The 15,172-nt window shown below is 57.0% G+C and overlaps 1 protein-coding gene across 1 annotated transcript; it reads left to right on the top strand.

Annotated features, from left to right (window-relative positions):
• The first annotated feature begins 2,998 nt into the window (after window positions 1-2,998).
• On the top strand, window positions 2,999-4,888 carry LOC132539738 (basic proline-rich protein-like). The gene is made up of 2 exons (XM_060195680.1): window positions 2,999-3,283; window positions 3,647-4,888. Exons 1-2 carry the CDS (start codon window positions 2,999-3,001, stop codon window positions 4,886-4,888), a joined length of 1,527 nt encoding a protein of 508 aa, XP_060051663.1.
• The last annotated feature ends 10,284 nt before the right edge of the window (window positions 4,889-15,172 follow it).

The following is a 15,172-nucleotide window of genomic DNA, read 5'->3' as shown; positions in this document are numbered from 1 at the left end:
GGCTGAAACCGGGATGCTTCGCGCCAGCGCCATGTGCGCTTAACCCGCTGCGCTACTGCCCCGCTCCCCTTCTCTTCCTTTCTAAGTCACACCTATTACTACTTCTGAATGTCCTTCCTTTTTTTTTTTTTTTTTTCTCTTCTCTCTCTGGGTCCTGATGGAGTTGGGGTTCAGATCCCCTCTGGGCATCTCCCCCTGACATGTCTCCCCCTCTGGGAGCAGGGACCCAAATTCTCCATGGGGAGCAGCAGGTGGGAGTTGTGGCTTCTGTCATTGCTTCTCCGCTGGACATGGGTGTTGGCAGGTGGACCCACACCCCCAGCCTGTGTCTCTTTCCCTAGTGGCAGACTGCTGCTAACCCTTCGTCTCTGCAAGTCTGACTGCGTCTGTCTCTGTTCCTCAAGCAGGAAACAGGATTCCCAGGGAAACAAGGTAGCTGGCATAGGTAGCGCCAGAATGCTACTTTGTGCCGGACTCGCGAGGTGGGGCAGACGGCTGGGGGTGGGGCAGGGGCTCCTGCAACCAGAGTGAGTCCTTTCTCCCTCCTTTCCTCCTTCCTTCCTTCCTTCCTCTCTCTCTTTTTTTTTGCAATTGGTTGCTTGAATCCAATACCCGTCCCCCGTGTGCCCCCCACCCAGGCAAAGCCTGTCATTTAGTCCCTCACCCCTACGCCCTGAGTAGGAGGTCCCGACAGCCCCCACCCCCGGCAGGAGAAATGCAGAATCCCAGGCGTGCAAGGCCCTTCCCGGAGGGTGCACGGTCGCCTTCTGGCCCCCAGGCCCAGCTGTCCACCGCCCGGGACCCTGGGGTGCAGCGCCCCTGCAGAGTGGCTGGGGAGGCGGGGGAGCACGGGGGCCTGCGGGGCCCAGGCGGTTGGGGGCGGGGTGTGCGGCCCCGGGAGCGCGCGGCCCAGCTTTGTGTGACAGCTGCTCCGCCCGGTGTCACGGCCGCGGGGCGGCGATGACGTGATCGGGGAGGGATCCCTGCGAGGGGCGGGGTCCCGCGGCCCCGGTGCGGCCCGCCCGCAGCTGTGCGTGGAGGCCCGGGCGCCGTGCACCGGCCGGAGGGGCCCCGCGGGGTGGCCGGGCTGCCGGGAGGCCCGGGGGCGGCGCTGGGCTCTGCCCGCGATCCCGGCTCCCGATCCCGGAATCCGCGCTCCGCAGCTTGGCGCCGCCCGCCGGGGGTCACACGGGGGGGGAGGGGCGCTGGGGTCACGGCGCGGCGCATGCGCGTAGGCGCTCCGGGCACGTCCAGGGCGTGCGTGCGTGTGCGCGTGTGCGCGTGCGCGCGCGGGGTGGGAGGGGTGGGGCGGGGGCGAGGGGGCGACACGGCAACCGCGGCGGGCGGCGGGGTCCGAGGCGCGGGCCTGGCGGGCGGCCGGGTCGCGCGCGTGTGTAAGGGGCCGAGGGCGCGCGGAGCGGGGCGGCGTGCGCGGGGGACGCCCGACTTCCTGCTCGCGGCCCCGGGGGCGGCGCTCCCGGAACCCGCCGCCTCCCAGCAGCTGTCAAAACGCCGCCGCCGCCCGCGGGGGGTGTGCGACGGCCGACGCCCGGGCCCGCGGCCCTCCGAGTCCCCCCTGGCGGGGCCCCGCGCCCTCCGCTGAACCCCCCCCCCCGCGCCCAGGGCGCCCCCGCTCCCGCCCCCGCGCCGCCCGGGTCCCCCCGCAGCCGTGCCCGGCCCCCCAATCCTCCAGGACCCCCTCCGCGCCCCCCACCGCCGTCCCCGGTCCCCCACTCGTCCGGGACCGCACCCCCGACCGCTGTGCCCAGGGCCCCCCACTTCCCTCGGCCGCCGAGCCCCGGTGCTCCGCTCCCAAGAGACGCCCAGATCGCCGGGGCGGGGGTTCCCATCACCCAGGGCCCCCCAGATCGTCCCCCCACTTCTCAGGGTCCCCCTCCGCTCCCCAGAGACCCTAGATCGCCGGGGCGGGGGTCCCCATCACCCCAGAGCCCCCCAGGCGCCGCCCCCGGGACCCCCTCCGCAGAGCCCCCTAGATCGCCGCCCGCGTCCCCCACTCCTCGGGGTCTCCCCTCCGCACCACAGAGCCCCCCAGATCGCTGGGGCGGGGGTCCCGACCACCTCAGGGCCCCCCAGACTGCCCCCCCACTCCTCGGGGTCCCCTTCCACTCCCCAGAGACACCAGATCGCCGGGGCGGGGGTCCCCATCACCCGAGAGCCCCCCAGGCGCCGCCCCCGGGACCCCCTCCACAGAGCCCCCTTAGGTCCTCGGGGTCCCCTTCGCCCCCCAGATCGCCGGGGCGGGGGTCCGCATTAACCCAGGCCCCCCGCCAGACCGCCCCCCACTCCCCGGGGTCCCCCTCCACTCCCCAGAGACCCCAGATCGCCGGGGCGGGGGTCCCCATTACTCCAGGCCCTCCGCCAGACCGCCCCCCACTCCTCGGGGTCCGCCTCCGCTCCCCAGACCGCCGCCCCGCGCCCCCCCAGCTCCGCCGCGTCCCCTCCGCACCCCAGGGCCCCAGGCGCCGCCCCCCAAACCCCCGCCTCCCCCCGGCCCGCCGCCCCCGCGGCCTGGGGGAGGGGCGCCCCGCCCGCCGCGCCCCGCCGCCCCCCCCCCCCGGCCCGCACCGGCCCGCACCGCGCCCCGCCCCGCCCCGCCCCGCCCCGCGCCCCGCCCGCCGCCCGCCGCCCGCCGCGAGCGCGCGCCCAGACGAGTGCGTGTCGCCGCCTCGCTCCGGTCCCCGCGGCCGCCGGCGCTGCGGGCGATGCGAGAGGCCGCGCCGGGCGCCCCCAGAGCAGCGGCGCAGGGAGCTGCTCCCCCCGCGGGCCGGGCCCCATGCGCGCCCGCCGCTGACTAGCATGTCGTCGGAGCGGGAGCGGGAGCGGGAGCGGGAGCGGGAGCGGGAGCGGGGCGCCGAGCGGGAGCGGGAGCGGGGCGCAGAGCCGCCCCCCTGCCCCGACGAGCCGGCCGCCCCGGCCCCGAGCCCCGCCGCCGCCGCCGCCGCCGCAGACAAAAGACCTCGGGGCCGGCCGCGCAAAGATGGCGCTTCCCCTTTCCCGAGAGCCAGAAAGAAGTAAGTTGAGGGCGACGGCGCCCGCCCGCCGCCTCCCGCCCCGCCGCCTCCCGCCCCGCCGCGGACGGCGCCCCCGCAGGGTCTCGGCCGGGTGGGGGGCCCGCACTTCGCTTTCTCGTCCGCCCCGCCGCCCGCTCGGGGGGCGCCGCTCAGCTCGCCGGGGGAGCCGGGACCCGAACCCCGCCGGACCCGCCGAGACCCCCGCCCGGGCCTCCCGCGACCCTGAGCCCCACGGGCCCCCTGAGCGCCCTGTACCCCCCGAGCCCCATGAGTCGCCCGCCGGGTCCCCCGAGCCCCCCGCAACCCCCAGCCCCTCGCCGGGTCCCCCGAGCCCCCCACTGGGTCCCCCAGCCCCCCACTAGGTCCCCAAGCCCCATGAGCCCCCCACTAGGTCCTCCGAGCCCCCCACTGGGTCCCCGAGCCCCCCACTAGGACCCGAGCCCCATGAGCCCCCCACTAGGTCCCCCAGCCGCCCACTGGGTCCCCCGAGCCCCCCACTAGGTCCCCGAGACCCCCGCAAACCCGAACCCCCCACTAGGTCCCCCAGCCCCCCGCAAACCCGAGCCCCCCAGTAGGTCCCCGAGCCCCCCAGTAGGTCCCCGAGCTCCCCGCAGGCCGCCACCGAGCTGTCAAAGCCGCTGGGCCCGAAGGGCGCCCCGCCGGGAGTAGAGGCCGGGGAGGGGGTCCCGGGGGCGGCCGGTAGCCCCGAGTCCCCACAACTTTCTTGCCCCCGCCCCCCACTCCCTTGGGGCCGCGTGGGAAGTCGCCCAGCGCCGCCCGCCCCTCCCCCACCGCCCCGCACCCCCAAAGCGCGGGTCCCTGTGGCGCCCCAGCCTGGAGGCGGCAGGAGGGACTCGGGGCTGGGGGGTAGCACCCCACGCCTGTGGGACCCCGAGGGTGCCGCCCCCCGTGCCCCTGATCCCCTGTACCTGCTGGTGCCCCTACACCCCCTGCATCCACCAGTACCCCCAGGGCCTCTGCACCCCCAGGGCCCTCTGCACCCCCAGCACCCCCAGGGCCTCTGCACCCCCAGGGCCTCTGCATCTCCAGCACCCCAGGGCCTCTGCACCCCCAGTACCCCCATGGCCTCTACACCCCCAGGCCCTCAGCACCCCCAGTACCCCCAGGCCCTCTGCACCCCCAGTACCCCCAGGGTCTCTGCACCCCCAGTACCCCCAGAGCCTCTGCACCCCCAGTACCCCCAGGCCCTCTGCACCCCCAGTACCCCCAGGGTCTCTGCACCCCCAGTACCCCCAGAGCCTCTGCACCCCCAGTACCCCCAGGGCCTCTGCACCCCCAGTACCCCCAGGGCCTCTGCACGCCCAGTACCCCCAGGGTCTCTGCACCCCCAGTGCCCCCAGGGCCTCTGCACGCCCAGTACCCCCAGGGTCTCTGCACCCCCAGTACCCCCAGGGTCTCTGCACCCCCAGTACCCCCAGAGCCTCTGCACCCCCAGTACCCCCAGGGTCTCTGCACCCCCAGTACCCCCAGGGCCTCTGCACGCCCAGTACCCCCAGGGTCTCTGCACCCCCAGTACCCCCAGGGCCTCTGCACCCCCAGTGCCCCCAGGGCCTCTGCACGCCCAGTACCCCCAGGGTCTCTGCACCCCCAGTACCCCCAGGGTCTCTGCATCCCCAGTACCCCCAGGGCCTCTGCACCCCCAGTGCTCCCAGGGCCTCTGCACCCCCAGTGCCCCCAGGGCCTCTGCACCCCCAGTACCCCCAGGGCCTCTGCACCCCCAGTGCTCCCAGGGCCTCTGCACCCCCAGTGCCCCCAGGGCCTCTGCATTCCCCGCACCCCCAGGGCCCCCAGTCCTGCCGCCTGGCGCCGCGCAGCCTGGGGGTTTGCTCTTCTGAGCGGGGCGCCGCCGGCCTGTCCTCCAGCTCCGCCAGTTCTCTTGTCTCCGTCGGTCTGTCTCTCTGTCTCTCTCGTTGGCAACAGTGTTGCTGCCGGGCGGCTCTCGGCAACCTTGTCTCTTGGTGGCGGGTGGAGCGCGGGGACCTCGGCCTGCGCCCCGCGCCCCGGCCCCGGCCGCCTCCGCGTCCTCCCCGCGCTGCCCCAGCTGCGCCACCGCCCCGTCCCGTACTCCGCAGGCCTCGCTGGTTCCCCGTCCCGTGCGATCGATCCCCGCTGCCACCCTGCTCCTGAGCTCCAGGAGCGAGGCGAGGAAGGGGAGCCTGGAGGAACTTTAAACTGCTTGCTTGCATCTCTCTTTCTCTCTTTCTTTCTTTCCTTCTTTCTGTCTGTCTTTCTTTCTTTCTTTCTTTCTTTCTTTCTGACTGCTTGTTTGTCTCCTTTCTTTCAAACTGCCTTTCTTTCTTTCTTCCTTTCTTTCTTTCTTTCTTTCTTTCTTTCTTTCTTTCTTTCTTTCTTTCTTTCTTTCTTTCTTTCTTTCTTTCCCCACCTTTTAAAGCCACGGCAGGGTTCTGACTTGGGCGCTTTTGTTTTCGCTTTGGGGGAGCACTTCTCCCCTGCGTTCTATGTACTCATCGCTCTCCTCGAGCTCCGGCCGGCCGCCCCTTTCTCCACCCCCCCCCCAGCCCTGTCACACGTGCGGCCCGGAAGTGGCTCCCCCCACCCCACCCGCTGCCAGGGTCTCTCCCCGCTTCCCTCCTTTGGTGTGGAGGGAGGAGACGCGGCTCAGCCGGCTCGGGAAGTGCTCACGGCCCGCCCCGGGCCCTGCTTGCAAGTTGTCAGGCCTGAGCAGACGGACTGGAGCGGTCTGGGAGTGTAGACACGGGGGGGCGGTGTAGACCCTGAATGAACGGTGAGCGGACCAGGCGGTGTGACATGTCAAGTGGGCCTGCAGATGCTACGGAAGGCCCAGGCTGCCAGGATGAATGTTCCTTGTGAAATGCAGCTGAAGGCCAGGTGTCTAAGCTGGAATGTTACTGAGTAACATGACCTACTTCTGTGGGTTATTTTTCACTAAAAAAAAGATACCTCGGGCTGGGGAGATAGCATTGTGGTCATGCAAACAGGCTTTCATACCTGAAGCTCCAAAGTCACAGGTTCGATTCCCAGTACCACCATAAGTCACAGCTCAGTTGTGCTCTGCTAAAACACAACCCCCCCAAAAAAAAATCCACACACCATTATGATATTTAATTTTTTAAAAAAATTATTTCGGGGCTGGGTGGTGGTACAACGGGTTTAAGTACACAGGGCACAAAGCACAAGGACCGGTGCAAGGATCCGGGTTCAAGCTTCCTGGTCCCTACCTGCATTTATTTATTTTCCCTTTCACTGGCCTTGTTTTTTTTTTATTGTTGTTTAATTATTGTTGTTGTTATTGTTATTGTTGGCCAGGACAGAGAGAAATGGAGAGAGGAGGGGAAGACAGAGGGGGAGAGAAAGACAGACACCTGCAGATCTGTTTCACCACCTGTGAAGCTACTTCTCTGCAGGTGGGGAGCCGGGGCTCGAACTGGGATCCTTACACCAGTCCTTGCGCTTTGTACCACCTGCGTTTAACCCCCTGTGCTACTGCCTGACTCCCTTTACTTAATTTTTTAACACAGCCCTGGGGAATGGACCCAGAGCCTCACACATGTGTGAGACCACACTTCCTGGTTTTTTTTTTTAGAGGAAGAATAGAAACAGAAATACACAGAGACAGGAGACTTACACAGCACTGCTCCACCCTGTATGGTGCTCCCATGTGGGCTGAGGGAGTGAATCCAGGGCCTCATGCACAGCCAGGCATAGGCTCCACCTGCCACGTCGTCTCCTGGTCCCTACTTTATCTTATTTAAAACAAAAACAAAAACACTTGCTCATTTTATTTAAACGTAGAAGAGGACACACCTGCCAGAGTGCTAGTCAGTTCTGGCTTATGCTGACCCTGAGTTTGAACCTGGGACTTCAAGGCTTTCAATTTGCAAGTCTGGTGCACAGTTGTTGGACTGACTCTTTGGTGTAATATCATTTGCATACAGTTAATTTGTAGCTTTATTTTTGTACTGAAAAGATAAACATGTACCTCCAGGTACACTTTTAAAAAATATTTATTTATTCCCTTGTGTTGCCTTTGTTTTATTATAGTTGTTGTTGTTATTGATGTCGTTGTTGGATAGGACAGAGAGACATGGAGAGAGGAGGGGAAGACAGAGACGGGGAGAGAAAGACAGACAACTGCAGACCTGCTTCACCGCCCGTAAAGTGATTCCCCTGCAGGTGGGGAGCTGGGGGTTCGAACCCGGATCCTTACACCGGTCCTTGCGCTTTGCACCAGCTGCTCTTAACCCGCTGTGCTAACGCCCGACTCCCCCAGGTACACTTTTTAATTTTGAGAATGAGACCAGAGTGTGTGTGTGTGTGTTGGTGGGGGTGGGGGGGCCTCAAAGCTCATATGTGCAAGTCCTGTACTCTCCCTCTTGGGTACCACACTAGGTTTGATTGTATTGATTCTTTGAATTTTTGGATTTTTAATTAGCATTCTCTTGCCTTAGCTAGATTTCGGTGTCTTATCACCTTTGAAAGTACCGGCTGCTGTTGCTGTGTGCTGGCGATTATGCCTTTATAGTTAGGCTTACTACCTGGAAATGAAGAATTTTGAACTGAAGCTGTTCAGAGGCAGAGTTCGAGAAGTGGGTGTATAAACAGGGGTTTCCTGTCGTACAGAGGTCAGGGGAGCAGTGAGGTTCACTTGTGTCTGAGAGCCTGGCAGGGAGGAGGGCGGCCGATGGTTCTGTTGGAGCGGCCGGCTGTGGGTGGGGAAGCTGTCGCCACAGAGGGCCTGGGAGGTCTGGCTGCTGTTCTGTCCTGTTGGTGGAGCCTCTTCCTGAAGTTGTGTTTGTTTCTTCTGTAGAATCTAGAATCCCATTACTAACCTGGAGAGTCAAGGGAGCCGCCTACCGTACTTCTCAGCACGCCCACAGAGTTGAGGTTACGGGTGGGCTGGGGGCTCAGAAGCAGCAGGCGGTGGGCCAGGGGTTTCTGAGGCCCTGGCCATGACCCTGTTTGGAGCCTGAACCCCACTGTCTTTTCAGAGGCCAGCTGCTGCTGTTGGAACGTGGCTGTGGAGAGAGCAGGTTTCAGGGGACACCAGGCAGGGCCCCAGAAAGCGAGCCAGGCAGCGGGCGCTGATGCCAGTCTCTATCAGCAAGGCCTCTGCTGCAGAGGGCCCATTTCTGCGCACGATAGTGCTTTTCCTTTCTGATTTTTTAAACAATTTGTTTATTTATTTATTGGATAGAGACAGCCAGAAAATGGAAAAGGAAGGTGAAAAGGAGATAGAGAAACACAGAGGCAACGCCAGGCCTGCTTCACCACTCCCAAAGCTTTCCCCCTGCAGGGGAGGACTAGGGGCCTGAACACAGGCCCTTGCGTAGTAGTATCTCCATGCTCTTTGGAGATAATGCAAATTTGGTGGTCCAGGAGGTGGAGCAGCGGATAAAGCACTGGACTCTCAAACATGAGGTCCTGAGTTCAATTCCCATCAGCCCATGTACTAGAGTGATATCTGGCTCTTTCTCTCTCCTCCTACCTTCTTCATGAATAAGTAAATAAAATCTTTAAAAAAGAGAGATAATATAAATCTGTAAATTTTGGTAGTAGTTTTTCTTTCTAAAGTACTTATTTATTTTAATGAAACAGAGAGAGAGAGAGAGAGAGAGGGAGAGAGTGAGAGTATGAGAACAAAGCATTGTTTGGCTCTGGCTGATGGTGGTGGTGGGGCTTGAACCTGGGACCTCAGAGCCCCAGGCATGGAATTTTCTTGCAGAACCACTGTGTTGTCTCCCCAGACTGTAATTCTTATTTATTTATTTATTTATTTATTATTATTATTTAGAATTTATTTATTCATTCATAAGAAAAACAGGAGGAGAGAAAGAATCGGACGCCACTCTGGTACATGTGCTGCGGGGGATGGAACTCAGGACCTCATGGTTGAGAGTCCAGTGCTTTATACATTGTACCACCTCCTGGACCACTGTAGTTTTTGTTTTTCATGGCATTAGATAAATAGAATATTTCTGGTCATCATTAGAACTTCACTGCCCAAAGCTGATCTTTTCAGATAGAAACATACACACACACACACACACACACACACACACACACACACACACACCCAGAGAGAGACAGACAGAGATAGAGAGACACCACAGCACCAAAGCTTTCTGTGAGGTGGGGGCCAGGCTTGAAGGGGAGTGCCCTTCCCATAGCAAAGCAGGTGCAGTATCCAAGTGAGCTATCTCGCCACCCCAGAATTTCTGCTAGTTACTGGTGTCTGGCATTTAATGGGTGATGGAATTAAAAATAATAAAAATTTTGGGACTGGGGAGACAGCACAGTGGTAGTGCACAGGACATGGCAGGCCTGGTACCACCAGTAGCCAGAGCTGAGCAGAATGCTTTGATTTAAAAATATATATATATGTGGCGTAAGGATCCTGGTTTGAGCCCCCACACCCCACCTGCAGTGGCTTGCCTCATAGGCAGTGAAGCAAGTCTGCAGGTGTCTATCTTTCCCCGTCTTCCCCTCCACTCTCCATTTCTCTCTGTCCTATCTAACAACAACAACATCAATAACAACAACAATAACAACAACAACAACAACAAAACAAGGGCAACAAAAGGGAAAAAAAACCTGGCACTTCAAAAAAAAAAAAAGTTGAATTTATCATTCACTGTTCCTGGACTGATTTCTTCACTCATTCCTTTTCTTTCTTTCTTTCTTCTTCTTTTTTTTTTTTGTATTTTATTTTATTTGTTTACTTATTTTTTCAGAGCACTGCTCAGCTCTGGTTTATGGTGGTGCAGAGGATTGAAGCTGGGACTTCGGAGCCTCAGGCAGGCTGTTTGCAGGACCATTATGCTGCCTACCCCCACCCCACTGTTTATTTCTAGTTCTTTCTTTTTTAAAAAAAAATATATTTATTCATTTTCCCTTTTGTTGCCCTTATTTTTTATTGTTGTTGTAGTTATAATTGTTATTATTGATGTCATTGTTGTTGGACAGGACAGAGAGAGATTGAGGGAGGAGGGGAGACAGAGAGGGGGAGAGAAAGACAGACACCTGCAGACCTGCTTCACTGCTTGTGAAGCGACTCCCCTGCAGGTGGGGAGCCGGGGGCTTGAACCGGGATCCCTACGCCGGTCCTTGCGCTTTGCGCCACGTGCGCTTAACCCGCTGTGCTAGCGCCCGACTCGCTGTTTCATTCTATTTCAGATAGAGATAGATAAATGCGAAGATGGAGACATTGCCTGTCCACATGGTGCTAGGATTTGCTAGGGTTTTGACAAGCAGTTGAGCTAGCTTCTGGCCCTGACACAATGCTTTATCTTTGAGATGTTTGGACTAAATACAGTCTTGGATAGAAACTAGTCTAATTTGAAAACTTTCAGTCTGTGAGTGCAGGCGCATTTTATTGCTGTTATTATTCGCTATTTTTTCCCCTTTTGGTTCATCTTTCCACTTCTCTCTCAATGTTTTTATTTATTTATTTATTTATTTTTGCCTCTAGGGTTGTCGCTGGGGCTCAGTGCCTGCACTAGGAATGCCCTGCTCCTGGAAGCCATTTTCTCCCATTTTGTTGCCCTGTTGTTGTTATCGTTATTGGTGCCATTGCTGTTGTTGGTGGATAGAACAGAGAGAAATCGAAAGAGGAGGGGAGGAAGGCAGGAGGGGAAGACGGGGAGAGAAAGACAGATACTTGCAGACCTCTTTCACCACCTGTGAAGCACCCTCCCTGCAGGTGGGGGGCTGGGGGCTTGAACCAGGGTCCTTGTGCCAGTCCTTCGCTTCACACCATGTGTGCTTAAATTCTGTTTATTTTTACTTTATTTAATTTATTTAATTTCTTTATTGGGGAATTAATGTTTTACATTCGACAGTAAATACAATAGTCTGTACATGCATAGCTTTTCCCAGTTTTCCATATAACAATACAACCCCCACTAGGTTCTCTGTCATCCTTCTTGGACCTGTATTCTCCCCACCCACTCACCCACCCCAGAGTCTTTTACTTTGGTGCTTCTGTTTATTTTTAATGCGAGAAATAAACACCAGAGAGAGCCCTGCTCAGCACTGGCTCATGGTGGTCCTGGGGATCGAACTCCTCCGGACCTCAGAAAGTCATGCAGAACCGTTATGCTGTTTCCCAGCCTCCATCTTTTGATTTCCGCATACTGATCCTTTCTTCATTTGGAACTTTCTGCATCTTATTTGTGCTGCACTGAGAACTTCTTGACAATTTAAGTTGCAAAAGCTCCTTGGTGAGATAGAGGTGACTTTCCTTCTGTCCTCTCTCTCTCCCCCCCTCTCCCTGGCCTGCATAGAATAGTCCTGAATTTGTAACTGAAGTGCTGGTCTCCCTTGTCGCCAAGCCCGACAAGCTCGGTGGGACTCAGGGCTACCAGTGGAGAGGGCTAGGAATGACACAGCTCTTTTCTGCACTTTGTGGAAAGTCTCCTGCGAGCGGCAGGGACGGGCCGCCTCTGCTTATGCTGTCGGTCTGTGGCCAGGACCCCGCCGGAGCCTCTGCCCCCTCTGCTCGGGATGAAGCTGCTCTGTGGCCGGGGGTCCGCACACCAGGCACCACACAGACCGGCAGCCCCTGGAGGACTGGTGAGCGGCCACCACTCCAGGGAGAGTGTCCAGAGGAGCTGAGTGACCCCAGCCACTGGGAAGGGGAGTGTGACACGGGGTCAGAGGCTTCTCGTGGGGGCTGGGGTGGGCCTGCAGGCCCGGTGATAAACTCTTCCCGGGCCTTCAGTGATGGACATAGAGCTTGTAGGACCCCGAGTGACAGCTGACTTGGAAGGCCTTGGGTGGGGGCAGAGAATGGTGGGTGAAAATAGCCGCAGAGCCCTGAGCATCAAGGCCTAGCCACCCGGACCCCGGCTGTCCAGCAGAGGCTGGGATGGGGGCGTGCCCGTGGGAAAGCCTGCCGAGGGAGGGGTCCCGGCCCTGGCTGCGTTGGGCCCTTTGACCTCTGCTGTATGCAGGTGCTACACCGGTTTGCTTTAAGGCCCACCATGGGGGCTCCTACCTGGGTTCTTGAGTGAGCGGACCGGCACCTGGAATTCCGCGGCTCCTAGCTCTCTCTTACTATTCAGAGAGCCAGACACCACCACCACCACTGGAGTGCCCGAGGCCTGCCAAGGCCTGTGCCAGTGAACGCTGCCTGGCTATTAGTATGATCATCGTTATTATTTAAAGTCTTGCAGGGATAAATGGTTGTGCAAACCAGACTCTCATGCCTGAGGCTCCAAAGTCCCAGGTTCAGTCCCCTGCACCACCGTAATAAAAAAAAAACAAACCGGTATTCACAGTCCTGAGGACAGAAGCATTCCGTCGCTCTGCATAGTTCCCATTGGAATGCAGGTTCTCTGATCATTTAGGGGAAGCACGGTGGGAAGACAGCACTTACCTGAGGCAGAGGTCATGGTGGGGGCGGGGTGGGGGTGCCAGCACAGAGGAGACTTCTGGAGTTTCTGGCACAGATGCCTACCGGGCAGAGAGGGCTGGGAGCATTTGGGGTGCAGGTTTGGGCTTGGCACCTGGGTTAGGACAGGTGACTCATGGCACGTCGTCACAGAATCAGGAGAATGTTGGAAAGAGCAGATTAGGAGATGCTTGGAGATGGAGAGACAGATCAGGAGAGCTTAGAGGAGGCAGTCAGTATTCTCGGGACAAGGGACACGTCTCTGTGTGCTCATGGCAGTGGGGAGAAGTTAAGGACCTAGGAAGTGGGCTTGGAAGGATGAGGTCCTGAGTTCAGTCCCCAGCACTCCCTGTACCAGAGTGATATTCTAGTTGTGTTAACCCTCATCATCTTGTGCTCATAAATAAATACATCTTACAGGAAAAAATGGCAATCGGTTGTGAAAAGCCAACAGTAGCCAAATAGCCTGTTGGATACTGTGTAAGTCAATCAATTAATTTGTTTATTTACTTTTATTGCCATCAGGGTTATTGCTGGGGGTTTGGTGCACGCATGACAAACCCGGTACTCTTGGTGGCCTTTTTACTTATTTATTTTTCATTTTTATTTTTGAATTCTATTTTAGAGAATAGGGGAATTGAGAGGGGAGGGAGAAGCGAGACACTTGCAGACCTGCCCCACCTCTTGTGAAGCTTCTCCCCTGTGGGTGGGAAGCGGAGGCTCGAACCCGGATCCTTACACATGGTAACGTGCATGCCACCGCGGGTGCACCACCACCCAGCTCCACTGTTAGCTTTTACCAGGATTCTGAATTGCGACTGTGAATACCAATGGGAGAGAATCTCCCTGAGCCATTTGTTGACTGGAAAAAGTTTCTGAGAGTTGTAAAGCAATAAATTGACTTTTTAGTATTTTTTTAAAGCTTAAAAAAAAAATCCCAAACTAGTATATGTTCTGTGTATAGAAAATCATTTGCAAGGACACATGATAAGTATACTTTATAAATACATGATAAATACTTCTGGGACTTAATATTCTTCTCTGTATACAAATATGAAAAACATTTTTCTTTCTTTTTTTTTTTTTTTTTTTAACCAGAGCACTGCTCAGTTCTGGTTTATGGTGGTGCGGGATTGAACCTGGGATTTGACAGAGCCTCAGGCATGAGAGTCTATTTGCATAACCATTGTGTTATCTACCCCCCCAGTTTTTTTTCTAAAGGTGCGATTATTTTTTTCTAAACTTAAAAAAAATTTATTTATCTATTTGTTCCCTTTTGTTGCCCCGGCTGTTTTTTTTTTTTTAATTGTTGCTATAGTTATTATTGTTGTCATTGTTGGATAGGACAGAGAGAAATGGAGAGAGGAGGAAAAGACAGAGAGGGGGAGAGAAAGACAGACACCTGCAGACCTGCTTCACCGCCTGTGAAGCGACTCCCTGTAGGTGGGGAGCCGGGGGCTCGAACCGGGCTCCTTACACAGGTCCTTGCACTTTGCACCACCTGTGCTACCACCCCACTTCCAAGATGTTATTTATTCATGAGGAAGGGGAGGAGGAGAGGGAGAGACAGAGAGACAGCAGGTCACCCTGGCACATGCAATACAGAGGACTGAATTTAGGACCCCTGTTTAAGAGTCCAGTGCTCGAGACAGTATACCACCACCTGGGCTGCTGTGAAAATTTTAAAAAGCCAATACTTTATTGATAAAAAAAACTTAACAAGAACAGAAAGGGGAAACAAAGTAAAAACCTGGGCTGCCTTTGGTGTATCGCACCGGAGGAGTCTGTAGAAGGTGGCCATGGGGGGAGGTGGGGTGATGGGGAGGGCTCAGGTCCTGGTGCAGGGTGATGGGCTCAGAGGGGGAAGTGCCCTCCAGACACCTGTCTTGGTGGGATGAGAAATTACATCCGTGCCAGCAACTCTGCTGCAAACCATTCACTTCCCAATAAAAAAATAAAGGGAAAAAAAGGCAAATAAAAATAAGTACATAAATAAATAAATAAATAAATAAATACACAACACACTTATGCTTTTACAAATAAAAAAAGCTAGGTTCTGTGGACATCGCAGGCAGATTCTGGAGCAAAGACCACAGGATTCAGATCTAAGTCTCACTCCTTCAAATGGACACTGGAAGTTGCTGACTGTGCGCGTGCCTCTGCCTGCCTGCCTTTTGCCTGTCTACAAGTGGGCGCAGTCATAGCATTTAGTTCATGATTGCTGTCTTATCATGTGTCCTTGCAAGTGATTTTCTATACACAGAATATATGCTAGTTTGGGTTTGTTTTTTTTTTAAGCTTTAAAATCATATTAAAAATCAACGTATTGCTTTACAACTCTTACTTTTTTCAAGTCAACAGATGGCTCAGGGAGAGTCTCTCCCACTGTTATTCACAGTTGCACTTCAGAATCCTGGTCTCTTTTATAATTTTTAAAATTTTAATTAATCAACTTTTTGCCTCCAGGGTTATCATTGGGGCTTGGTGCCTGCACTACTAACCCACTGCTCCTGTGGCTGTTTTTCTTTGAGTTTTTTTTTTTTTTTTTGGATAGGACAGAGAGAAATTGGGAAGGGAGGGGGAGATAGAGAGGGGGAGAGACAGACACCTGCAGACCTGTTTCACTGCTTGTGAAGCGACCCCCTTGCAGGTGGGGAGCTGGGGACTGGAACCTGGATCCTTGTGCCAAGCCTTGCGCTTTATACTATGTGCTCTTAACCTGGTGCACCACCTCTCGGCCCCCCCA

Source organism: Erinaceus europaeus, chromosome 8 (genome assembly GCF_950295315.1).
Source record: "Erinaceus europaeus chromosome 8, mEriEur2.1, whole genome shotgun sequence".
Classification (NCBI taxonomy): Eukaryota; Metazoa; Chordata; class Mammalia; order Eulipotyphla; family Erinaceidae; genus Erinaceus; species Erinaceus europaeus.
Note: the sequence above shows the minus strand (reverse complement) of the source record. Positions and strands in the feature narration are given on the sequence as shown.